The 18270-nt window shown below is 42.0% G+C and overlaps 1 protein-coding gene across 6 annotated transcripts in view; it reads right to left on the bottom strand.

Annotated features, from left to right (window-relative positions):
- Positions 1–18270, bottom strand: part of ldb2a (LIM domain binding 2a) — a 99840-nt gene that overhangs the window by 17087 nt on the left and 64483 nt on the right. For all 6 annotated transcript variants that reach the window (XM_054791077.1, XM_054791074.1, XM_054791072.1 and 3 more), the window contains exons 4-5: positions 5127–5249; positions 3609–3692 (exon numbers count right to left, since the gene is read on the bottom strand). In XM_054791077.1, coding sequence (XP_054647052.1) covers positions 3609–3692; positions 5127–5249 — 207 coding nt within the window. The remainder of the gene's footprint in view (positions 1–3608; positions 3693–5126; positions 5250–18270) is intronic.

An 18270-nucleotide genomic window follows, 5' to 3' on the forward strand; every position in this document is an offset into this window, starting at 1 on the left:
GAAATAGTATTTAGTACTGCTTTGAAGTTTGGCCAACAACAGTGGTCCACTTATTTTTACACTTGGATGACAGTCACGAAACTTAAAATGTTGCTAAAAACTACGGCAGTCAAAAGTGACGCATTGCCGATAATGATATTGCCACGCAAGTGATGACATCGAGCGTGCGTCCGGTGGCATCACAGTATAAGCATCGTGAGTTCATTCATTACACGTCACCTGACATTAGTTTGAGAGAAGAGCTGCTGCTTATATCGCCACTGGTTGATATCGATGTTGGCCGATGTAGGCAGTGGTTGATATCGATGTTGGATCATATTGGCATCAGCTGAATATCAATGTTGGACAATATCAGTATCGGTTGATATCGATGTTATATTAGTTGCTAATATCAATATCAATGTGATATTGGTTGCTGTTGATGTTGGACAACATAGACATTCATATCGGCATTGGGTGATATCGATGTTGGATTATATTGGCATCAGCTGAATATCAATGTTGGACAATATCAGCATCGGTTGATATCGATGTTATATTAGTTGCTATTGTTGTTGGACAATATTGGCATTGGTTGATATCAATGTGATATTGGTTGCTATTGATGTTGGACAATATCAACATTAATATCGGCATTGGTTGATAGCGATGTAAAATATCAGCACCGGTTGACAACAGTGATGGACTGTATTGTCATCGGTTGATATCGATGTTGGACAATATCAACATCGATTCATATCAATGTGATATTGGTTGATAGTGATGCTTGACAATATCGGCATTGATTGATATGGATGTTTGACAATATCAGCATCGGTTGATGTCAATGTGATATTGTTTGATATCGATGTTGGACAATATCAGCATCGGTACACAGCACAGAGTAAACATCTTTGAAAGGTCTCCGGCAACGCATTCCGGGCAGTTTGCGTAAGTAGCGTTAGCTTTGCGGTAGCTAATAAGACATAAATAAGACAGACTCGCATGTTAGCATTGGGAGAGTTGCTTGTTGCTCCCTTTTTACTTCCTGCTTGTGTACAGTACTTCCTGCGGTGGCTACTGTCTCATCAATGTAACACTACTGACACCTCGTCACCAGTGTACAGAATACTACATATCATCACAGCGTCTTTGAATGCGTCTTCTAAATGCGTCTTCTGAATGCGTCTTCTGAATGCCTTATATTTGGATTTTACTTCATTTAGTCATTTTTATGCTTGAAAATGCTTAATTTAGGCCAAGAATACATCCATTTTGCTTAAATATGCACATTTTTGACGAATAATAGGCCGTATTCAACCACGGAACAGCATGATTTATTAATTCATATATTTTTGAAAAACGGTGATAGTGGCGAGGGATTACTTTACTGCGTCTGCTGTGTTGGTTAGTTTTGCTGTTAGCAAGCACATAAAATCACGCAAAAACCCGCAGAAAAAAACATTCTCCGGCCATACTTACATGGAATGGGGCAGGGCTGTCACACTGTGTTGCATTAACTGTATTTCAGCGCTCAGTTCGTCCCTTATTTTAGCTCCGTGACGGCATTTCACACAGAAATTGGCAGTTTAGTTTTTATTACACAACAGGGACCCCATCCTGCTCATTTCAGAGCTTTTAAAATGATATTGGATCCCAGCAGGGAACTATTGTAAGTTTCTTTCAATGGAATACTCGATACACAGTAAATCTGCATTCTTCTCCTCTCAAATTCCGCAGCCTCCTCCCCCAACCACGCCTACTCTGCTGCAATTGATCAAAGATCGAGGGGTCGGCTCTACCGCAGAGCAGCAGAGAGACGCGCCCCCCTCAATTGTTTGACCGTGGGGTAGGTCTTTAGCCCCCCAGAAAACAAAAAATCTTCACATTGCTGCCTTTACTCGGGTTTAGAGACCCCCTTAAGACACCCTACAAACTTTCTAAAGTGTGACGTGAGAAATTAAAACGATCTCGTGGAACTCTTGTGACGTTCTCGTGGACGACCGTTCAGGAGATTTCGGAGTGGCATAAAAATGACATTTAAAAACACGCCAACGTCATAAAATGGCACTACCGCATCACGTAGAAAAGGAGTAAAACATTGTAAACATGTACAGAAGTCTGAAAAGTTGCAAATGTAGGATGGGGCCCCTTTAAATCCCTGAAAAGCCGACTTGCCTGGGCAAAAAAACCTGTTTAACCTCCATTAATCTGGCGTTGTGTGCAAACAGTAAACAAGATCTTATCCGCTGTTTAAGTCTGCGAAATAAAGAGACAAAAAGCGTGTGAATCCTTTGGCATAATTACCTGAAATGTACCTGAAATCTGTCTCTGCTCTATCAGTTGCATTGCAGATGCCTTCTGCATTGAGAGTCATTGTTAGAGAAAAACAAAAAAAGCAGGCACCAGCGCGCACTCGCACCCTTCCAACCACCCCATTCCTCCATCCCCCACCCCTTTGTGTCTTTCAATTCCGTTATTATAAGCAGCAGAGGTGCCCTTATCCCCCCCAACCCTCCACAGCCACCCTCCACCCCTTCCTCCCCAAATCGCGTGCCATTTCGCAATTATGAGTCTCAACAGGGAGCGTTCATTAATGTTATGCTAATTTTCTGTATCCAATTAATTCCTCTGCCTGCCTGGCGCTCGCTCGCTCTCCTTTTCCCCCGTTTGGAAAATACGAGGTGTCAGTCAAGTGTGGCGTAAAAAAAAAAAAAAAAACACAAACACAACCTTGTGAAATAATCACCGGCATGCTTACACTTCCTCTTTGTGGAAATCACATCGCTACATTGCACTGGATAAACAAGCTATGTGCGATTATGGGGTGCTTTTTTATGCACAACTAGCAGCATAGGCCAGAAATACTGAGAGGTTGTATTTTAGTTCTACAAGCAAGTAGATACGTGTAATTATGACCAATAAAATACCAATGCAACAATACACAAATATGTACAATATTCAAGCAGACAGATCGTCCAATGAGATTGCTCTGATGCCATCTCAACACTGCCTCTCGGGGGCATCCTGTATTTGTGCAATACCGCCGAACTCAACCGCCTCAAGTTTGAGAAAAAAATATGCCCCAGAAGTTCAGACGTCAGCAAATACAGCGAAACTTCAGCTCAGAGAGAACAAAGGACGAACTCCACAAGTGGCTTTTTATTTGGCTTTTTTATGGTTACCGGTGAAGAGGAAAAGTGTGACGATTACAGGCGGCCACAATGTCAAATGATAAAACAAAGATAAAACCGATCACAGTGGGGGAGGGAGGGAAGCGGCGAGCCAGACGCACCGGCTTATATTATGCCATAAAATTCATGAAAAAATGGTCTAATAATGCCGATATATTATCGACGATAATTTGTAGCACCATTATCGACCAGCCAAATTTGTTATCGTGACAGGCTTATTTGTCTGAAATAGTACAAAAATCGTTTCACACAAATAAAGGTCGAGGTCGTCATTCTATTTACGTGATTTCCTATGATAAGGGAGCACACCGTACTGCGCTCCACTTTTGCTCTAAACCAGCATCTCTATGAAAAAAAACAAACTGGTCCTTGCAGAGTTAGCACAGGAATACGGTGCGCGCGCACACACACACACACACACACACACACACTTACCCTGAGGTAGTTGAGGGTGAAGTTGGTCAAACCCATGCGCGTGATGTTTTTGGACAGTTGTTCCAGCACCTGAGGGTCTTGTGCCTGCAGTCAAAATGGAAGGGGGGGGGGGGAAGCAAAGCAAAGCACAGAAACTTTAAAGGCTACCATGTACGTCTACATGGCATGAAGCAGAATGCAGCAAATCCAAGGCAATTATCTGCAGCCAATTAGCCTAATTGGAGTTCACGCCGCACATACAGTTCGCAGTCTACGTGCTCTCGTCATAAATGCAAACACTTAGCGCTGTCGCCGTTTCAGTGGTAAGTTAGGTTGATTAACTGGAAGCATTTAACCTTTGCTGTTGTCAGAATAATCACGTAAACTCAGAGATACACTGTACTGCTTGGAGTTCATATTTCCTTATCTTGATTTGACCGATTTGTGAGCATATTGGGGAATTCATGATATTTTGGGAAAAACAAAACCAACATGAAACGCAATAAAGTGCACCACGCTAACTGCTAAACGTGTGACTTGCAGTTCTCTGCTGTAACGCTAGGTGGCAGTGTTTTCCAGGTGAGTTGACTGTTAAACCAAGGTTGCCCAAAGTGCAGCACAGGGACCATTTGTTGCTCACGGTTGTTTTTTTGTTTTTTTTAATGCAATTAAACAGAAAAGCTAAAAAAAAAAAGCAGTAATTTTACTGGAATAACGTCAAAATATTAGGAGAATAAATCTATAATAATAAGAGATGAAAGTGGTAATCTTATGGGAAAAAAGTGGAATGAAGTCGTAATATGAGGGACAAAATATTTTAGAAGCATAAAGTTGAAGTAGGAGAAAAAAAAGTCGTAATATCATGAGAAAAAACAAAACCAAGGGCAAAAAAAAAAATACTATTCCAAGAATAAAGTCAAAATACTTTGAGATTTAGTCAAAATATTACGAGAAAAAAAAAGGACAAGAACAAAGTCTAAATATTTGTAAAAAAACATTTTTTATTCTATTATTTTTATATTTATTATATATCATTTATTGTAAAAAAAAAAAGTGCTTATTCTTTAGCATTTAGCAATGGTGTTTTGGCCAGCGACTGCGTTCAAGTGTTATGTTGCTATGGTAACAGTCCTAACCTACATATGATGCAAAAATGTGTCATGATGATACCTCCATCCATGAAGTTTTTTGTCAACATTTGGATATAAAAGAAAACTTCACTCTAAGTCGTGTCCTTTCCTCCTATTTTTTTTCCAGTGTGTGTGTGTGTGTGTGTGCGTGTGTGTGTGTGCGTGTGCGTGCGTGTGCGTGTGTGTCTGTGTGTGTCTTTCATTAGAAGGTGCAGCCATCCAAAAGAGTGAACGCACGGTGCAGAGCTGGCCACCTCTCCAGGAATTAGTGCGACTACACCCAGAGGAGCCAATTTACTGCTGGCTAAAATTCCTATGAAGATTTGTCCAAAAGAGAACTTCTTACATCAAATGAACATATAAACGACCGTCCCTTCCGTCCGTCCGTCCGTAACCGTGTTAGACTCACGTGCATGGCCAGGATGCTGCGTGGGATGAGCTCCCGGTACTGGCGGATGGTAAAGTGCCACGTCTTGATCCTCATCAGGTCGTCAAAGGCGAACTCCAGGATCAGGCGACCCTCCGTGCAAACCTGCCGGCGACATCGTCACTGCTTAGTAAGCGCATGACGGGCGGCTCATTTCAACCGAGCCAATAACATGCAATCAAATTCAATGTGAGGTTTCTCCATCCATCCATCTTCTATACCGCTTGTCCTCATTTGGGTCGCGGGGTTCTGCTGGAGCCTATCCCAGCTGACTTCGGGCGCCAGCCAGTGGCAGGTGTTAGGTTTCTGCTTGTGTTAAATAGGATTTTTCACGCTTAATTTAAATTGCGCAATCTGGATCATATCCGGATTCACTGTGGTTTGACATCACATTTCAGCTATCACAAATTTGTAGGAGGGGATAATAAGGATACACATTTTTTTAAAAACCCACAAAAGTTGGTGATGAAGGCTATTAGCTATTGAAAAAATATATACATTTTTAAGGATTTTTTTAAAATATGCATTTCATTTATTTTCCTTTTGTACTGCTTCTGCCACATGTGTGCAGATCACAGGTCCCAGCTTTATTTGGAAGGGTTTTTTTGCGTTTCGTGTGTTTAGAACAGCACTGCCGATCTCATGAGCCAAAAACTCTCTCTCTTCCTGCAATTTTGATGCATTTTATTCAAGCCACAATTTTGATGACTTCGGACTCGACCTGACAATGTCATCAAAGACGTGCAACTGGACTTGGACTTTGACATCAGTGGCTCGGGACTTGACTCTGACTTTAGTCTGATGACTTGAAAATACTTGAGATTTTCCGTGAATGTGTTGAGTGAAATGTGTCCCCATTCCACGTTTCCAGCAAGACAACACATTTTCCCTTTGAATCTGCCTCATCTATTAACAACCAGTCAGGTTTAAGAACAAACTACAAATGTGTGGATTACATAAATCCTGAATGCTGTGTCAGCACTCTTTTTCTGTGACTAAAGCTTGTCACACTGGTCTTCCATCCACCCATTTTCTATGCTGCTTATCCTTATTAGGGTCTCGGGGGTATGCTGGAGCCTATCCCAGCTGACTTCGGGCGGCGAGTCGTGCCAATTAGCCTAACATGCCTGTGTTTGGAATGTGGGAGGAAGCCGCAGTACCCGGAGAAAACCCACGCACGTACCACTCGGCCCCCGTGCGGCCCATCACACTGGTCTTATTTGATTTAAAAAATAAAACAATTGTAAATGCATTCATTGTATTTGTCAAATTTAATATATTGTTAAAATTGCATTTATTTGCTATTAAACAGTGCTTATTTAAAGACTGAAAAATTTCAAGCATGTGACTTCCGACCTGACTCGACTTGTCTTGTCTCGACTTGAGGTTTGACTTGGACTGGCACAAAGTGTAGGCGTGTCACAATAACAAATTTAGCTAAATTGTCCTACAAATTATTGTCGATAATCGACATTATTGGCATTTGTTGATGGCATAATAATGCAAGTTCATCGTATAAAAAGCAGTAAACGTTAATTTCTCAAGGGTACCGTATTTAACATTGTAATTGGAATGTCAAGAGATTTTTAAATAAAACAAACAACATAATAAATTAAAGAAACAAAAAGGCCAAAAAAAAACAATGAAAATAGAATGCACTTTCAGTCTGTCTTCACAAAAATTGCACTTAAATAAAACTCACAAAAAATAGGCCCTGAAAAAAACTCTCTCTCCCACTCCAATGAAAAGCACACACAACAATAAATACAAGAAATAAAATGGACTATAAAGTCTCTGTAAACAAAATTGCACTTGAATAAATAATGAAGATTGGGTATTATTCCTTAACAGGAAGGCTTAACATATAGCGAACAACACTGAGTGTGCACCATTTTGTGCTCTTTGTTGATATTTCCTTTGCCGACCAAACGCCTCAGTAAGCGTTGCCTGTCAGGACGAAGTGTCTGCTGCACCATGCATGGCGTCAGCCGTGCGCGCCACTCAAAGGGCAATCAACTTACGCCAAATCAAACTGTAAAAATCGAAATATTCCCACACTGGGGCTGTGGTATTAGCAACCATCGCTTTTGTGCCTTTATTCATGTTAGCGTATGCTCGCTCACGAGGCGAACTCGCTGCTGGCATTCTGTGTATCCACTCACTAGCAGCCCCGCCTCCACCTGCTGGGACAAAGAGGCTGAAGAGACGAGGGTCCACTCTCTCCGTTCACTCCACCAACGCACACAAACAGATGCAGAGTGAACCCTCTTGTCATCCATCCTGTGTGGTAAAGAGAGACGAGGAAGAGCGAAGGAAAACAAACATGCACGCATGGACATGTCAATTTATCGAGGCCAGAAAAAATGATCAACTTTGCTTTTTTGTTGTTTTTTTTTAATCGTTTAATTATGCGATTTATTGATTATTGTTTCCCAACTTCACCACTAAGTAGAGCAACTACACTCTAATTGTGCTTTCATCTACAAACAAAAAAAAGAGTCCATTATTGGAGTACATTGTGCTGGTTTGATTACACCACAAATTTGCATATTTTTGGTAATTTTATTTTATTTTTTTACATTATTTAGAATTTCTGCTCTCCGAAAATATGTTTTTTTCCACAGATAGTAATAAATATACGATAACAACATGAGCTGGTGCAAGATGGGCCTCAGTGTAGCAGCATAGTTAGTGTCAAAAATAAACACTCATGAGCGTACTGCAGGGGCGTCCAAACTTTTTCCAGGCCATTTTTTTTTTTTACACTGTTGCTGCTGTTGTTGGGTTTTTTGTTTAATTTAATTTCTACAATGTGCCACGGGCCAATAAAAAGTGAGCTGGCACCTGGGCTGTAGTTTGGACGCCCCTGGCTTCCTGTATCAATTGCTCATTAGCAATAGCAATGCACAGCATAGCAATAATTTGCTATTTGCAGCAGTCTCGGAAGGTAACCCCCACTGTCAAGGGAAAATCTGCTGCTAGATCCAAAATAGACACGGGACGAGAGAAGTTCTTTGAGGATCATGAGAGGTACAGTTGAACCTAACTTGCATGCAATGAGACAAATCAATGCAACTGGAATGATACTTACACTATTCATGCTGAAATGTTAGTTAATCCAGGACGCCACATATGCCAGGGGAGGGAAAGAGACGCTGAAGGACGGACTCGCATGCCTAGACACCTGTTTGAATCAGGTGATAAGCATGTGGAGGACTTGTTTTGGAGACAAGAGGCCTCTAGCCTTGAGGAGATAATCATAGGAGGCCAGTGTGGCATGAATATGTATCTTAGCAGAAATACATATAGTATGTTAGTGCATAATTCTAACCAATATCAGTCAAATCAAATGGAATAATGGACCACATTTTCCTGACACCCGCAAATAACGGGGATCTACGGTATGGATTGACACCAAAATGTCAAAATGTAATTTTGAATGGATCTACTCAATGATAGTCTACAAAGATGACTGCTGTTTTATGATATGAGCTACTTTGCATTCCTCACTTGGAGCATCAGGCTGTGTGTGGGCCTCCTGTCCGCCAGCAGCCCGCTCCTTCGAAAATGTGAAAATAAGTGTAATCCTGGGAGGCTGTTTTGATGCCAGAGACAAAAGAACTTCAGGTCAGGCAGAGTTGCCAATTAGGCTCAGGGAGGGAGAGAGGGAGGGAGGGAGGGAGGGAGGGAGAGAGAGAGCGAGCGAGACACAAACGATGAAGGAAAAGAACATTTTCTGGCCTCTTTAGCTGAAGCCAGAGCTCGCCGGGGCGCTCGTGCTTCTCCCGCACTGCGTTGCCGTGACAACCAGTGAGAGGGAGCCAGAGCGAGGGGGGGGGGTTAAAAAAAATCAGCTGATTAGTTGGCATGGCAACGGCAAAGATGTAATCCCAGCAGACACACTCTAATCAATGCCCCCAGCGCAGATGGTCTCCTGAGGATCAACAAGAAAGACGCTGGCGGCCATATTGCACCCCACCTACACGCACCACCCACACCACCACCCCCGGTCATGTACGACTGGTGGAAATGTAAAAATATCAGAAATACAGGAGAAATAAAAAAAAAAAAAAAATCCCCTGACAACGCTGCTTGTTTTTTATATATTAAAATTGGCTTTACAGTATTCCTTTTTAAAGGTATTTTTTGGAACTGACGTTATATAAGGTATTTATCGGGCAGCGAATGAGTGACACATGCAGACAAACACGTCGGCCAAAGGGCTTGTCTGAGCTCGCTGTGTGTGCGTGTGTGTGTGCGTGTGTGTGTGTGTGTGTGTGTGTCCGCGCGGATTAAACGAAAGCAACATTTGGAAATAATCCTCCTCTGTGTTTAATGCTCAATGAGAACGCTCTTTTTGTTTTTTGTTTTTTGGGAGGAGGAGGAAAAAAAAGTACCGGTAGTCTAAATCCTGCTGAGCTGTGTCCAACAGATGACTCTCGACGACTGCCCCCCCCCCAAGTTTGCCTTTAACTCTATTGTGTATATGCAGTATCAGGAATATCCGATATGCCAGTATTGTCCAACTCTCAGTTTCTGATTCCAATATCAGCCGATACGGATACGTGTAACATCACATCTCCTGTCGTGGAAGAACTGGACTTATTAGCTTATTATGTGTTACAGTCTTCCCTTGCTCCATCACGGTTCACTTTTCACGGATTCACCCCAGACCGAAGCAAGGCAAGCCACGCAGCTGCACACAATTCAGTCCTCACCTCACGGACTACGATGGGGGGGGGAATAAACACGACGGCAGATGCAACGCGCTTCAACAAGGGGACACAAAAAAAAGGCACAGCCGATTGGCGAAGAGCCACCGTCAGTGAGTCAATATTTTCTTGTGTCCAACCAGGTAGGTTCATTAAAATTCCAACGAAATCTGAACGTTGAGAGTGTTTAAACAAGAGAGAAATGTGAGGACATGTTAATGCCTGTCTGAGAAAAGTGTATAGTGAGTGGCTTTGCAGCCTTAAAACACGTATAATGATGCTAAACAAATGTAGTTGGCTACTTTGTGGATTTCACTTATTGCGGGCCATTTTGGGAACCTTTCCCCCATGAGAAACGAGAGAACACTGTATTATTATTTATGATGTGTTATTGCACTACACTCTGGCCTTGGTTGTCTATCTATCTATCTATCCATCTATCCATCTATCCATCTATCTATCCATCTATCTATCCATCATCTCAACACACATCTGCTGAGAAGCCAAAGGATACAGCATCAGCAATTAGCTTCTCGACGTGGCCGCAGCCAACACTGCACAACTCGCGCAAGCAAACATCCGAGAAACCCGTCCGCCGCCACCTCCGCGCTCCTCCACATTAACGCCACCCCACCTCCCTGACATCCCTGACAACTCACCCCGAACACCAAGAAGCAAGGAAGCTTCATACTGCAATTAATCTGCATTACTGCCACCTACAGGAGTAGAGTGGAATTGTTTACAACTTTTAACAACTTTTATGAATAACTGTGCGGGCTTATGAACAGATTTTGATACATATTTTTGCCACTCTGACCTTTGAATTTTGTGGCTTCACTCCATCATGGTGTTTCAAAAATATATTAATTAATTAGGGATGTCCGCAGCCCGAAAGTGGCATAAAAATGTGACCTCGGTAGATATCGGTATCGGGTTTTTTCCTGATAATGAAAACCGATTTTTCAAAAATGCTGCATAGATGGATGTTCACATGCCCAGGGTGACAGGCAGCGCAAGCCCACCTCCTTTGTGCTTTCCACGGTCCGGTCTGACGTCAGCTCCTCACGTTAGCATCTGGGACGCTAGCTGTTGGTCATCCAGTGAAGCAAAAATAAGCTGCACTCCCAGAAGGCCTTGGTAGTGAATTCACGTTTCCCATCAGAAATTGAGGTTATCAGCAAAAAAGCCAATGTCAGACATCGCTATAATTAATAAATTCAATAAATTGAAACTATTATTACTATTATTACTGCAAAAATATGCATATTTAAGCAAATTTTTATGATTTTTTTCCTAAATGAAAATGTTTTTCCATGTATAAAAATGGCTAACTGTAGTAAAATAGAAATATAAGTTGTAATATTCTACATTGGTCACTAGGTGTCAGTAATGTTACATTGATGAGACAACAGCCACCTCAGTAATGTACAGAAACTGGAAGTAAAAAGAAGAAAGTCTCCCAATGCTAACATGTGAGTCTATATTATGTATTATATGTCTCATTTGCTCTTATTGTCTACTATTGGGTAATAGGAGGGTATTCCATGTCTAGATGGCTCTAATTATGTTAAAAAACTGCATTTAGAAGGTCACAAACAGGTTTTCTACGCTGTAACTATAAAAATAAGTCATTTATAAACAAGCAATCCTGCTTTGCAGAAGTTCACTTACCACGGTTTGGTCTGGAACCAATTACCCGAAATAAACAAGGGATTACTGTTGCTATTCACAATTCCTACACAAGGAAGAACCCTTGAACTAAATAGCTGTTACCGTCTGCTGGCATTGCGGCCAACCACACGCTACAGATGCATCTTACCAAGGGGGAACATGATTGTCCGGCATGTTGGGATTGTTTTGATGAAACAAGTCCGGTGGTCTTTTGAGTTGAAGTTTCTTATCTTCATGTTCCTCACGGGTCCTCCCACAAGCACGGTGTACGCTTGTGGATTTATGGCAGGTAGCGAGTGGATGCAACAAAGCTGCACTATTGACTCGGTTTTTCCACGGTGCCACCTGTGTCGTTAGCCTAGCGCTCGCTTGTGTTCTCTTCTCTCAGTGAATAAATGGCTGCACTGCCTAAATCAGAATAATTGCCAAGTGCAATAAAGGTGCTGGAATTTGTCTTGGTGACACCTTTGCAGAGATATATCGCCCACAAATGCAACCACTGCTGATTTTTTAAACAAAAAAATCCAGCATGGATGCAATCACAGGGTCACATATTTTGTCAAAGGCAGAGGGAGCCACTCGCCGACTTTACAATGCGCACACAATCAATTCATTTCGCAATAAACGGCGTGTCGCGATTGAAAACATAAAGGAGGAGAATCGCCCGAATTAAAAAGTGCTCCATTAAAGGTGGGAGCCCCCTCACTGAGAATCCACATTGATTTAGGAGCGGGGTCATAAATCTTTCCCCACGGTGGCGCTGAGGCCGAGGGCATCTCCGCCTCTTAGGAGCACCAAAGGACAACAGCGCCACACTCAATCAATTAGCAACACGCGAGCCGAGGGTCATTAAATGCATTTGTATGACGCGTGGCGTTCGTTCAGGGAGTACAGATACAGCAAAGGCATCCGAATTATAAGGTGGAATAGAACCTTAGCTGACATGTTGATGAATTCAGTTAGCCACACATTCATTTATTTGTGGTGGCCCGCCACAATTACATTTGGACCGCCACAGAAGGATTTGGCATTACCTTTTATTTTTTGGTTTTTAGATTTTTCGCTGTCTGCTCGCCCTCGCTATAAAGGCTCATTTGTGTTTTTATTACCAAAGCTTTTTTTAGACACTTTTTGCATTTCAATCTTGCGGACTACATCATTTAAAAATGATTTTATGCTGAAACTGTAATACAATACTAATTTTTAGTTTTCAAATGAATTGTATTGAAATACAGAATCAAAAATTCAGTTAGCTAAAATATGGTGTTTTCAAGTTCAGTTTATAAAAATTCTGTGCAAATGAATTAGACGTTTCAAAATTCACGTTCAGGAAATTTGGGCTGAATCAATCGACTGGGTCTCAGAGAAGTGCACGGTCACATGACACGGGTCTTACAAAGGCGGAAGTGCGTGTGCGAGTTTTGAAACATCGCAATTATTTGTACTGAATTGTTTTTACGCTGAATTTTTACGAACTGAATTTAAAAACCGTAGGGCCGCACGGTGGTCTAGTGGTTAGCATGTTGGGAAGACCTGGATTCGAATCTCCGTTGGGCATTTCTGTATGGAGTTTGCATGGTAGCATGGTACTCCCGTTCTCCGGGTTCTCCCACATTCCAAAAACATGCATGTTAGGTTAATTGGAGACTCTAAATTGTCCATAGGTATGAATGTGAGTGTGAATGATAGTTTGTCTATATGTGCCCTGCCATTGGCTGACGACCAGTCCAGGGTGTACCACGCCTGTCACCCAAAGTCAGCTGGGATAGACTCCAGCATACCTGCGCCTCCTGCAACCCTAACGAGGAGAAGCGGTATAGAAAATGGATGGATGGATGAATTTAAAGACATAGTATGCTCATTTTTAAACATGGACTTTGCTTATGGATTTTTATTCAATCAAAATTTGATGTAAAAAACTTTCAGTTCACAAAACTGAAATGCAAAAACTTCAGTGACATCACTTCAAATATTTGGTAATGAAGAAACAAAAGAACCTTGAGACTAGCTCAAAGCACTTCAAGTGTAGTAGAAGTGTAGTACACGTACAGTACGCGACGATTACAGGAAGTGCAAGCAACAAACGCAATGTAACTGTTATTTGCAAAGTGCCCGCAAGGCATGCTGGGTACTCCTCTCGCCACTACAACATAGTGCTATATTAGCAGAACAATGACGGTTGCATTATTTTGAAAATCCGTGCACACTTACATGACGCGCAGGACACGCCATCAATGTTTTTGAATGAAACCAACGGCCGTGAGTCAATAACGTCATCGTCTGTTAAATAAGGATTCAAAACGCGTAACTTGAACTGTTATTTACATAGTGCCCGCAAGGCATGCTGGGCACTCCAGCGGCAACTTCTCTGATTCTGACCACTTCACTCTGGTGAGATATTAGATGTACAACTTGCACCCGGGAAACGTCAGAAATACTTCCTTTAATCGTCGGTGCGCGTCAGGAGCGTTTGAAGTACACGACATGAAGCCAAGGGCCGTAAGTCCATAACTTCATGTTCGGCTGTTAAATAAGCTTTAAAAAGACACAGACGATGTCGCACATTTGTTATGACACAAATCAAAAAGCTCCGTTCTGCCTGCCCACACACAAACACTGATGTTTTGAGTCATGGCCAATTATGCAAATTAGACGATGACATCATGGAGATAGCAGATAAACTGCAGACCCGTGGGAACAAACTTTGCAACAACGCAACATGCCCGTTACTTTTAGGCAGAATATATAAATAAAAGCCTGATAGCGTAAATTACTTCTTAAAAAAAGTATTTATATATAAAAATCTGTATGTTTTATGCTAATTCAAGTTATATGTGAAAACCAATACTTGGAAAAAACATTGAATAATTATATTATTTATCATAAATACAAATTCTATACATTATTTTGTATGAATTATTTGTACTTGGTTAATTAATAAATTAAAATAAAAATCCAAATAATTTGCAACTGCTTTGAAATGATGTCAAAACCCTTTTTTTTGGTTTTCAAATGGCCCATAATGAAATGGTTCAATTCCAGTATGTGGTGGTGGGGTGCCTTTTTCCAGGGGAATGACTCTCTTCTGATTGGCTTAAACAGCCTGGTGTTTGGGGCTTATAGCGCCACCTGTTGCTTTGGCACGTGCATGACAGCCTGTTAATGTGAGCTCATGTGAGCCGACACCATTGCTGTGGACAAATATGCTGTTTCTTTTGCCAGAAAAAAAGCTAAAATAAAAGGAAGACCAAATTGAGGTGCATAAAAAAAGTATGTGCATGCATAATAAACCAACCTCACTCCAGGAAGTAAAAAACCCCCCCAAAAAAACAGAATTTGTGCAGAATTGCCTTCACCTCTCAAACCCTCATCTGAATTTTATCTTTTCATGTTTGCCAATTAACAACTGTTATTGCACTCTTATAAAAAAACATAAGGCTAACCTTAAAACGCGAAGACGAATGTGGAATTGTGGGCAAGAGAGCGATGGCGAGGAGAAAGAGAGAGAGAGAGACATTCAAAGAAAGAGACAGACAGCGAGAGAGGAGGGCGGGCGAGAGCGAGATGGGAGCTGGGGATGATTTCTCTAGGGATGAAGGATGCGTGTGTGTGTGTGTGTGTGTGTGTTGAGGGTGCAGGGGGGTGTGTGGAAGGGAGGATGTGTGTGTATGTGTGTGGGGGGGTTTGGCGAAGGGGGTGGATGAGAGGGAGAGCGGTGGAGAAGAGAGCGAGGGGGGAATGAGCGAGCGAACGAGTCAGGCAAGGGGATGAGAGAGGGGGGAGTGCGGGGTTGGAGGGGTGTTGGAGGAGGGGTGGTGGTGAGGGGGGCTATAGGGGGGTTGGTGGGGGGGTGAGGAAAGCGAGGCGAAGCAGAGCTGATTGAGATTCGGGCCTCCGGAGCTGCAGGCTCGGCAGCGCTGCTGGGAGCTGAGGGAGAACACGCTCACTTATTGGAATTCTTCTTTTCTTTTTCCTCCTTTTTTTCCTAATGAATTAATTCTTCTCATCCAATTTAGAGTCAGATGAAAAGAGAGCAGCAGCACCTCCGGCGTCAAATTCAGCTTTTTGTTGACCGGGCCCGCGGCGCTTCCCTCCTCGCCGCTTCAATATCTGACTTGTAATGTCATATTGTCTTATTTATTATGCTTGTTTTTTTACTCCTCAAAACATAAACTATTTTTTTTAATGAGTTGTTTTCATGCACACTACCACACCGCATGAGCCAAGCACAGTGCATGCACAGAAACAGTCATGTGACCTTTTGAAACCCTCACACAGGAAGTGCATGTTAATAGGAGGTGCACATAATAAAGGAATCAATGATCGGTGGGGGGAATGCGTTGTTGAGCAACCGAGGTAAAACATGTGTTGTGCAATACTTTGCTGCAACCAGCAGAGGCGCTGTTCAATCACGCACGGCTAGTTAGCCGAAAGAACATTGTGTCAAGTTGTTTAAAAAAGAGAAGACGGAAAAAGACACTTGCTTAGTGCTTAGTCGTCTTTTCTGCCATCTGAAATGAAGTTTAAAGTTGATGGTCCCTGTAGCTGATAAAGGAGCTCTAAAAATATGCACAAAATACGCAGGTGCCATATGGTGATGTGCCAGAATAGGGAGCTTTCAGGGGGTGATTTTATTTTCTTTACTTATATGACATTTTACAAGGCTACAAAATGTTATCCCTAGTTCATGACGAACCTTTGTTATTATTAGTTTTTAGATGGGCTGTCAAAAACAATGCGTTAATGTCGGCAAATCATTTGTTTAATTAACTTCAATACCAAAGACGTATTTATACGTTTTTTTAAACCCCAAAAGCTCGCTTCCGAAGACGTATTTATAAGTCTTTTACCTTTTTTTGCGTGAGGGGCAAAAAGAGGTGATGACACAACAGAATGATGACGAAAAGAAGTCACTGTCACTGCGGTTTTAAGCCATAAAAACGGCCACAAGGTGGCAGGAGTGCCTTTGATAAGAACTCCGCACGACTCATTTACATGCACAGACCTGAGCAAAATCTTAAGATCAGTTGAAAAATTGCTAGAATTTTCATTTTGCACATTTGGATCTTAATGAGGTTTTAAGTAGAGCTAACATATGCAAAAGCAAGAAGCGGGAGTGAGACAAAAAACATTTGGAACTTGTAATTTAAACAACAACAACAAAAAAAATGAAATTGTTGTTTATCAGCTGACCAAAAGTCAAAAGCTGACCACAGGCTATAAAAGCCAAAATTGGCTCCAAATGTTCATTTTCTGTCAGGCATTCACACTGTCATGCCGTCCTGATGGCTGAAGCTAAGAAGCTTTCTCTTTTTGAGCGTGGTGGGATTGTGGAGCTGCATAAGCAAGGCCTCTCGCAGCGTGCCGCTGCTGCTGAGGTTGGGTGCAGTAAATCAGTCATTCTACTTTTTTTTAAAAGATCCTGAGCATTATTGAACAAAAAAAAAAGTCAAGCAGTAGACCCACAAAAAAAAAAATCACACCCGCGCTGAGCCGAAGGATCCAATTGGCTGTCCATCAAGACACAGGGCGGTCTTCCACCCAAATTAAGGCCCTTACTGGTGCCGACTGCAGCTCAACAATCATCAGACGGCATCTGCAGGAAAAGGGTTTAAAAAACAAAAAACGAATTCAAAGACCTCGTCTCCTTCAATGCCACAAAACTGCCCGGGGGGGTCCATCATGATCTGGGGTGCTTTTTCCATTCAGTGGAACGCTGGAGCTTCAGGTGGTGCAGGGTCGTCAAACGGCGGATGCTTACGTGCAGATGTTGCAGCGGGCATCCCTCATGACTGAGGGCCCTCGTCTGTGTGGTAACAGCTGGGTTTTCCAACATGACAACGCTGCAGTTCACAATGCTCGCTTGACCAAGGACTTCTTCAGGGAGAATAACATCACTCTTTTGGACCATCCTGCATGTTCCTCTCATTTAAATCCCATAGAGAACATTTGGGGATGGATGGCAAGGGAAGTTTATAAAAATGGCCTTCAGTTCCAGACAGTTGTTGCCCTTGGTGAAGCCATCTTCCCCACTTGGAGCAATGTTCCCACTAGCCTCCTGGAAACACTCGCATCAAGCATGCACAAACTAATTTTTGAAGTGATTAACAAGAACGGTGGAGCTTCTCATTACTGAGTCCTACTGAGAACATTTTTTGTTCTGGTTTGGAGAGTTTTTTTGTTATTTTTTGAGCAAGGGTCTTAAACTTTTGATCAGCTGATAAACAGCCTATTTCAGTTTAATTGTTGTTTTCAATAAATGACTTTTTCAAAGTGCTTTTTGTCCCACTCCCCCTTCTTGCTTTTGCATATTGTAGCTCTACTTAAAACCTCATTAAAATCCAAATGTGCAAAATGCACATTCTAGCAATTTTTCAACTGGTCTTAAGATTTTGATCAGGAGTGTGTTTACACACTCAACAGCAAGGAGGACGTGGAAACTTTAACGCATGCACACGCACACACGCGCGAGCACACATACAGTTAAAACTGTAAATAGTTCATGGTGTTATATTTGCAAATACATGGTTATTTTGATGTAAAACAACCTTTTTTGTGTGTTTTTATGTTGTGGTATAGGTGTTTAGATATTTGCTGAACATTGAACATTTGTGTCAAAGTGAAAGTTATGCTTGAAATGCATCTTTTCACAAAAGCTGTTTTTCTCTCTTTTTTGTTGGGAACTGATATTCTCCTGAAACGTACGTACGTACGTATGTTCGACTGCTGATTACTAAAGAACG

Source organism: Dunckerocampus dactyliophorus, chromosome 11 (assembly GCF_027744805.1).
Source record: "Dunckerocampus dactyliophorus isolate RoL2022-P2 chromosome 11, RoL_Ddac_1.1, whole genome shotgun sequence".
In the NCBI taxonomy this organism is placed as follows: Eukaryota; Metazoa; Chordata; class Actinopteri; order Syngnathiformes; family Syngnathidae; genus Dunckerocampus; species Dunckerocampus dactyliophorus.